Source organism: Salmo trutta, chromosome 3 (assembly GCF_901001165.1).
Source record: "Salmo trutta chromosome 3, fSalTru1.1, whole genome shotgun sequence".
NCBI lineage: Eukaryota > Metazoa > Chordata > Actinopteri > Salmoniformes > Salmonidae > Salmo > Salmo trutta.
In genome coordinates this window covers 54,203,499-54,212,574 of record NC_042959.1, presented here as the reverse complement: position 1 = coordinate 54,212,574, position 9,076 = coordinate 54,203,499, and the positions used below count along the sequence as shown (strand labels likewise).

Here is a 9,076-nt window from a genome sequence, read left to right as displayed (position 1 = left end):
AACTATATGAATTTATACATTGCTGAAGAGCAGATGTGACATGGTGTCCATTGCTGACAGAAGCTGCATTCCTGCAATGGTGAACACAAAAAGGGTTAAGCCGCTCCCCTTTCAAACGTTGGATTATTGCTAAATTCTTTCTGGGGTTTTCACTTGTCAGGACAAGCAGAGGCCCACTGTCAGCAGATAGAGGGAGAGAGAGCGAGAGAGAGAGAGTCAGAGAGAGAGTGAGAGATAGACAAAGACAGAGATAGAGACAGAGAGAGAGCGAGAGAGAGACAGAGAGCGAGAGAGAGAGAGAACGAGAGAGGAACAGAGAGCGAGAGAGAGAGAGAGAGCGAGAGAGGAACAGAGTGGATGAGAGAGAGAAACAAAAAGAAACAGGGAGACTGATAAAGTATGAAGAGGAAGGAAAGCAAGAGAGAGATACTGTAGTTTGAAGAGGAACAAAAGTTTTAATTTGAATTTCAGAGGGAAATACAAGAGAGAGAGAGAGATAGAGAAGGAAAGAGAGAGAAACACACTAAGGGGTGTGTCATAGCAATTTAGTTCCTCAAGGAAGTACAAACTGACATTTATCTTGAGACGGTGGCGAGCAGCACAGACAGACGAGACACAGAGGGATTTTATTTTCACCTGGTAAGATGAAGGGATTCCATTAACGCGTGCTCAATGCTGACAACCTGAGCCGCGTGCCGTGGGGACTGAGACGTTTGACACGAAGGAGGGAGGGGAGGACTCTCTCAGGCATACACAGGTAAGAAGACTCTCAGGGCTTTCTGATAACACAGCCATGTCTTTCCTATGCACAGATAGCTCTACCTTTGACAGAAATAACATACACTCTTGCAAATATAACACTTGTGTTATTATTGTAGGGAGCGTGTCGTTTTTTTGTTATATCTTTCAATACAGTTTAAGCCTATGTGGATAAAGTGAGAAGGAAGGTGGTACTGAAGGACCAAATAAGATCATGTGTGAATTCCTCTTCGATACTTTTGTAACTTACACTTGACCTGGGAGACGTGCACTGTATGTACACTCAGAGTCATGCTGGAACAGGTACAAACGGAACCCAGTCCTGACAGACAGCTGTATAACTGAGGAGAGAAACCATCTGTGCCTGGTGGAGCTTGCACAATCAAACGAGCTGTGGACTTTCTTTTCCTCTACTAGCCTACACGGATTGAGAGTGCCAGAGAGCCAGTCAGAGCGAAAGACAAAGACATGGAAATGACACAGCAATGTGTTGGACAAAACAGTAAGGGGTAAAAACAAAACTGGTCACCACAAACCAACTGCTGTTTCGCTTCCTTAATAAGCCAGCAGAGTTGTGTGTCGGTCTTGAACAACAACTCTTCAAAGACTTTGAGAAACGTTACAAGACTGACAAAATTTGCAAAAATCATACTGTATGAACACTTTTGAATGAAAAACTGCCAGCATCAAACAGCAAGCATTCAGTCCAACACCATTGTTAATGAAGCAATACTGTTGTGATGCCAGTTTTTGGTCCATTATTGTGCCACATGCTGAACCTGCACACACACAGGACATATCCTGATCTAGAAACCCATACCAACTAAATGCTGAGAGAAAAACTGGAAAGTTCCGCACTTTGTGAGGTCCTCTGTTGAAAAGAAAGGCCTGGACCTGAGCTCAGGATAATGCCACCAGGAGTGTGTTCAATGAGGTGGTAGAACTGCGTATATTCTCTGTTTGTATGATTAAAAGTCATGCCCAGCCTATATGATATACTTCTATCTGAAATACCCTGAACATTTCTCCCTTCTGAATAGACACTTTAAGAACTGGGAGGCCTCATTGCCCCATAATACCACTCAAGTCTGGTGACAGGCGGCGGGTGACATAAGCCTTTAGGGCTAGTGTTAGTGGAACATGTCTGCTTGACCTGGTGCTTTGTAATAGCAGGAGTAGAAGTCACATTCTAAGTCGAAGGGAGCCCACAATTCCCCTGCTAAGCCCTGTGGGAGTCCAGAGGATTTACCTGGGCGTACACACACACACACACACACACACACACACACACACACACACACACACACACACACACACACACACACACACACACACACACACACACACACACACACACACACACACACACAGCAGTCATCTACGGAATGCTAAATATTTACCTCTCCCACCCCGCCCCCCTGCGCATAATCTTCCAATCAGCGATCACTATCTCCAAGTCAGTCAGCACAGCTCTTCTTGATCCACACAACCTGCCCTCCTAACACTGGAGTCATGGAAGACCCACATTGCTTGGCTTTTCCCATTCCTGAAAGTGTAATAATGTCTGGTTTCATAAAATTGGTTCCTATTGTTAATGGAGAAGTTAGTGCTCTTTCATCCGTATCCTAATGGACAGAACTCAAATTGACCTTCTTGAGTGCTCTCTAAATGTGTACATGGTCATTGTTGCTGTACTCCACATGAACTGTGTAAACATAAAAAGCATTATCAGTCCGCCCTGTGCTGTCCATATCAGGAGAGTGGTTTTTCATTGTACTCTGGGCTGTCACATGAAGACAACCCAAAAATTATATTTATCCTTTAAACAATTGACTTAGCAGACTAGTCAAATAAACAGAGTGAACTTTCCTTTAAGCCCATCCAAAAAGCCAGCTGTCTCCAGCTGGAGCTCCATATTTCTGCAGGGAGGATAGATGGCTGATGCACGTCTCTCAATCCCCACTGGGCTTCTCTGCATTGGAATGCGATTGAGAGTGAATCTGAAATAGCTATCATGCTGTTCCACTTCCATTATCATCGTTAAGGGAAATTAATCTAATGAATGTTCCCACAGAGAGCGGAGGCTTTGTCCTGGAGCGTACTATTAGAAATGTGACACTGGATATGCATGTAATAAAAACCCAGTGGGATGTCAAATGGGAGATGTGTGTTTGCTGATTATGGAACATAGCCTATTAGTATGTCAGGATCATTTGATTTATTGGCAGAAAAGTCATTTGTGTTTAGTGCTTACTGCATCAATTGTGAGTCAGATAGATGACAGTCATTTGGATCACACACGCATGCACTACTACACACACACCTGGACCCGTATTCATAAAGCCTTTCATAATAGGAGTGCTGACGTAGGACCATTTCCTGTCAGTCAATATAATCTGTTTCATTACTTTCTAAAAGCTTAAACAGATCCTAGATCAGGACTCTGAGACTCTTTGTGAATACGGGCCCTGAAGCGATTTTAAAAAAGACCCATATGTGTGAAAGCCTTGTTGCCACTTAAAGGATGCCTCAAAGTAAAACCTTTTGCCTAAGGGAGGATTCCAATACAGTAAATATACACTCTTAGAAAAAAATGTGCTTTCTATAACTGTCCCTATAGGAGAACCATTTTTGTTTCCAGGTAGAACCCTTTTGGTTTCAGATTGAACCCTTTTGGGTTCCATGGAGAATGCCATTCCATATAGAACCCCCTCTGGAAAGCAAAGGGTTCTACCAGTAACCAAAAATAGTTTTTCCTATGGGGGATAGCTGAATAACGCTTTTTTTCTAAGAGTGAAGGATAGCCATTGGGTCTAGGACCATGACTTGCTCCATTCCCCCTGTTCTGATGCAATCTAGGAGCACTTGTAGAAACCTGCCTGAGCTATTCAGCCTACCTGCCTCTCTCACATACTTGTCCACACAGGCCTTAAGTGGGGATTCAGTCCTGAAATGATCACCACAGGATGATTGTGTATGCTCTCGACATGTAACAGAAACCAATGGTAGGAATTGTGTAACCTTTTATACATAGTTCATACCCATTTCTACAATGTTGAAAATGATGTCGAAATGATGTGGCCACAATGTAAAGATACACAAATAACTATCTATTTCATCCATGTATAAAGGCTTATACTAGAAAGTGGTACCTTCTGAGCATTAGACTATGTGTTACATTTAGGTTAGGCCCAATTCCATAGGTGTACCACAGAACCTACTGTGTTCATTTGAAATTGAATACATCAAATGACCCTGCAACACAGGACCTGCTGCAATGACACTCGTCCTGTTAAACGGTGTGTGGTGCAACAGTTTTGTGTGTTTACGTGATGTAGGTGCACTCATGTCCTCCCATGAGGTCTAGCGCTCTGCATCTTCACTCCCCTGACAGGGACACGGTGTGGGGTGAGACTGTAGCCTCGGTGGGTAATTCCCAGTTGTGTAAAGTACTAAAGTAAGTACTACTTAAGTAGTTTTTTAGGGTATATGTACTTTACTATTAATACTATTAATATATGGCACAATTAACCAGCAACTTTTATTTCACTACATTCCTAAAGAAGATGTACGTTTTACTCCATATATTTTCCCTGACAACCAAAAGTACTCATTACATTTTGAATGCTTAGCAGGGAAGGAAAATTGTCTAATTCACACACTTATCAAGAGAACATTCCTGGTAATCCCTACCGCCTCTGATTTGGCAGACTCACTAAACACATGCTTTGTTTGTAAATGATGTCTGAGTGTTGGAGCATGCCCCTGGTTATCCGTAAATTAAAAAAACAAGAAAATTATCTGATTTGCTTTATATAAGGAATTTAAAATGATTTATACTTTTACTTTTGATACTTGAGTATATTTTAGCAATAACATTTACTTTTGATACTTAAGTACATTTAAAACCAAATACTTTTAGACTTTTACTCAAGTAGTATTTTACTGGGTGACTTTCACTTGAGTCATTTTCTTTTAAGGTGTCTTTACTTTTACTCAAGTATGACAATTGGGTACTTTTTCCACCACTGGTATTACCCATGGAACATCCCCTTGATGTCTCAGTTGGATTCTCCGTGATATGAAAACAAAAAGCCCAGAAAACTGAACTGAGGGAGATCCTGTGGCACGGCTGAGCTAGGAGTTAGAAATAACATAATAAGCTATCTCTGCTCACTTCTCTCTCCCAACCCCCAGGTAAGGATGGAGTCATTTAGTTCCAAGGATATGGCCATGCAGGCCCAGAAGAAGATCCTCAGCCACATGGCCAACAAGTCTGTGGTCCATATGTTCATAGACGACACCAGCAGTGAGATCCTGGACGAGCTCTACCGAGTTTCCAAAGAGTATTCAGGCAACCGCTCAGAGGCCCAGAAGGTGGTGAAGGACCTGATCAAGATAGCAGTAAAGATTGGCGTGCTGTTCAGACACAACCGTTTCAGCCCAGAGGAGCTGAGTCTGGCCCAGGACTTCAAGAAGAAGCTGCATCAAGGAGCCATGACAGCCATCAGCTTCTATGAGGTAAACATGCCGGCACCTTGCATAACACTATAATGTTACAGTGAGTTAATCGATCATAGACCACTATGCATTAACGGCCCATCATTCTCTATGAAAACAGATAGGATAACAATGTTATGTTGTCATCGTCTTATCTCTATTTCCCACTTCTTGTTCAGGTGGAGTTCACCTTTGACAAGACAGTAATGTCGGAGATCCTGACAGGATGCAGAGATCTGCTGTTGAAGCTAGTCGACTCCCACCTCACACCCAAATCCCATGGTCGCATCAACCACGTATTCAACCATTACTCCGATCCAGAGCTTCTGACCAAGCTGTACAACCCTGACGGACCCTTTAAACCCAACCTCACCAAAATCTGCACTGGCCTCAACCGTCTGCTGGAGGAGGGGACGTTATGAGTGTGAGCAAGTCTATGACTGTGAGAGAGACACTGGAAGATCTGCTTAAATGGGGTCTGCTTAGAACTCAAGAGAGGACTGTGTGTAAGGACAGGAAGTGTCCATGCTCTAAATGAGAACTGGCGAGATTTGCGACTCAAGTTTTACTTGATGTAGTCACTCACTGATCTGTTATTTTCCATAAAGGGTACTGCCCAACGTGGAAAAAATATGAGAATACGCAGGATGGTGTAAAGTTAATGTCTCCTGATGAATTGTGTCTCAACGAATGGAGTTCCTGGAAAGTCAGGATTAGGTTAAGATTGTGTCAACCACCTGATTTCTATACAGTGGAATTTCCGTCCATGGTTTCACATTCTCATTTACTACTATTCTATTTTCTTGGTTGTTTATTTTTCTCTCACTCTCTCGACATATTAGGTACTGTATAGGGAAAGAGAAACCTCAAGGATTGCACAATACTGACTGACAGAATGAAAACAAGGGTTAAAAGCAAGAGGTGAAATAAGAATAGAGTACTACAATCTAGTGGTCCAGCTGGCAATGACTCAGTACTGCATGTATCAAAGAAAAAATATAAGCTTATTTACAAAAACAGTGCACATCTACAGTGGATACAAGACAGTCATTTTATAAGACCCAAAGAGAAACTGGATTGGAATATTTAAGAACTGGCTATAAAATAATTCTGCTTTATTTGGGCCTTGTACATCATAGGATTGGAAAAAAATAAAATGCCTTGTAAATTGGTACCTTTATTGTCTATTTGTGAATATATTGACTTTACATCTTTAGTTAATGTTATTAAAATGTACAATATGTGCAATTTATGAACAAATTGACAACAATGTGTATACATACAGTACCAGTCAAAGGTTTGGACACATCTACTCATTCAAGGGTTTTTCTTTATTTTTACTATTTTCTACATTGCAAAATAATATTGAAGAGATCAAAACTATGAAATAAAACATATGGAATCATGTAGTAACCAGAAAAGTGTTAAACAAATCCAAATATATTTGATATTCTTCAAAGTAGCCACCCTTTGCCTTGATGACAGCTTTGCACACTCTTGGCATTCTCTCAACCAGCTTCATGAGGAATGACTTTCCAACAGTCTTGAAGGAGTTCCCACATACGCTGAGCACTTGTTTGCTGCTTTTCCTTCATTCTGCGGTCCAACTCATCCCAAACCATCTCAATTGGGTTGAGGTCAGGTGATTGTGGAGGCCAGATCATCTGATGTAGCACTCCATCGCTCTCCTTCTTGGTCAAATAGCCCTTACACAGCCTGGAGGTGTGTTTTGGCTTATTGTCCTGTTGAAAAACAAATGATAGTCCCACTAAGCGCAAACCAAATGGGATGGCGTATCGCTGCAGAATGCTGTGTTAGCCATGCTGGTTAAGTATGCCTTGAATTCTAAATAAAATCATGACAGTGTCACCAGCAAAGCACCGTCACACCACCTCCTATATGCTTCACGGCAGAAACCAAATATGCAGAGATCATCCGTTCACATACTCTGCGTCTCACAAAGACATGGGGGTAGGAAGCAAAAATCTCAAATTTGGACTCATCAGACCAAAGGACAGATTTCCACCGGTCTATGTCCATTGACTGGCTCAAACGCATTGAGGAAAGAAATTCCACAAATGAACTTAACGAGGCACACCTGTTAATTGAAATGCATTCCAGGTGACTACCTCATGAAGCTGGTTGAGAGAATGCCAAGTGTGCAACGTTGTCATCAAGTTAAAGGGTGGGTACTTTGAAGAATATCAAATATATTTGGATTTGTTTAACACTTTTTTGGTTCATACATGATTCCATATGTGTTATTTCATAGTTTATGTTTTCACTATTATTCTACAATGTAGAAAATAGTAAAAATAAAGAATGTGGAGGTGTGTCCAAACGTTTGACTGGTACTGTAGGTAGTGGGCAAATGGAAATACCTGGGTAAAAAAGGGACAAACTGGTGAATCAACGGTAACATCACATATCAGGACGAGTAACCAGGCCAGATGCTTCTAAAATAACTAAAGGCAACATAAAATATATCTTGTACTTCTAAACTACGCGTCTAGATTTACTTAAAACAGCAGAAAAGCAACAAATAGCAAGGAGATCCAACAAGTTCCTCACTTTCATTGAGTATGGCCAATTCAGTATTGTAACAATACATCCGTAAATCATGGTTGCCAAAATTAAATTAAATACCAAGGCAACCTTACCACTGACTACAACCTAGTGCCAAGATCAGAAAAAGAAAGTGCAATGCTCAGTAGTTTTCTAAAAATAAATATGTACATCATTGCGTAATAGTAACAAACACCCAATGAAGACTAGGCTATACCAACTCACATTGGTTTCAATAATAAATACATTTTTTAGAGTCAACTTATATTGTTCTCCAAGACTTGCATATTTTTCACATTTCTGACATTGCATAAGACACTACAAGGTAGCATAACTCACATGATCTAGCACCTGTGGCCAAACATAAGTTGGAGAGTTACAAAATCACACTAACATACAAACACAACTCACAAAGTACCACATTTTGACTCTTGTTTTGTGTAGTAAACGGACAACCAGACAGTGCTGTTCTGGACATGGTTAATATATAATACGTAATCAATGTACTACAACTTGAAAATAATGAATTGCTTAATAAGAAGTCTTCTTACACACTACCGGTCAAAAGTTTTAGAACACCTACTCACTCAAGGGTTTTTCTTTATTTTTACTATTTTCTACATTGTAGAATAATAGTGAAGACATCAAAACTATGAAATAACTCATCATTTAGTAATCTTTTTTTTTTTAAGAAATCAAAATATATTTTATATTTGAGATTCTTCTAATAGCCACCCTTTGCATTCTCTCAACCAGCTTCATGAGGTAGTCACCTAGAATGCATTTCAATTAACAGGTGTGTCTTCTTAAAAGTTAATTTGTGGAATTTCTTTCCTTCTTGATGCATTTGAGCCAATCAGTTGTGTTGTGACAAGGTAGGGGTGGTATACAGAAGATAGCCCTATTTGGTAAAATACCAAGTCTATATTATGGCAAGAACAGCTCAAATAGCAAAGAGAAACGACAGTCCATCATTACTGTAAGACATGAAGGTCAGCCAATGCGCAACATGTCAAGAACTTTGAAAGTTTCTTCAAGTGCAGTCACAAAAACAATCAAGCGCTATGATGAAGCTGGCTCTCATGAGGACCCAGAGTTACCTCTGCTGCAGAGGATAAGTTCAGTTGAGTAACCAGCCTCAGAAATTGCAGCCCAAATAAATGCTTCAGAGTTCAAGTAACAGACACATCTCAACATCAACTGTTCAGAGGAGACTGTGTGAATCAGGCCTTCATGGTCGAATTGCTGCAAA

The 9,076-nt window shown here is 40.7% G+C and overlaps 1 protein-coding gene across 1 annotated transcript; it reads left to right on the top strand.

Annotated features, from left to right (window-relative positions):
• Nucleotides 1-286: 286 nt before the first annotated feature.
• Nucleotides 287-6,433, top strand: LOC115179026 (tumor necrosis factor alpha-induced protein 8-like protein 2). Its single transcript, XM_029740375.1, has 3 exons — nucleotides 287-757; nucleotides 4,957-5,280; nucleotides 5,439-6,433. Exons 2-3 carry the CDS (start codon nucleotides 4,963-4,965, stop codon nucleotides 5,679-5,681), a joined length of 561 nt encoding a protein of 186 aa, XP_029596235.1. The 5' UTR covers nucleotides 287-757; nucleotides 4,957-4,962; the 3' UTR covers nucleotides 5,682-6,433.
• The last annotated feature ends 2,643 nt before the right edge of the window (nucleotides 6,434-9,076 follow it).

Excerpts from the sequence above, each read along its gene's own strand:
- LOC115179026 (XM_029740375.1), top strand. The coding sequence starts at position 4,963 with ATGGAGTCATTTAGTTCCAAGGATATGGCCATGCAGGCCCAGAAGAAG. Across the intron at positions 5,281-5,438 it reads CAGCCATCAGCTTCTATGAG|GTGGAGTTCACCTTTGACAA; the intron begins GTAAACATGCCG and ends CTTCTTGTTCAG.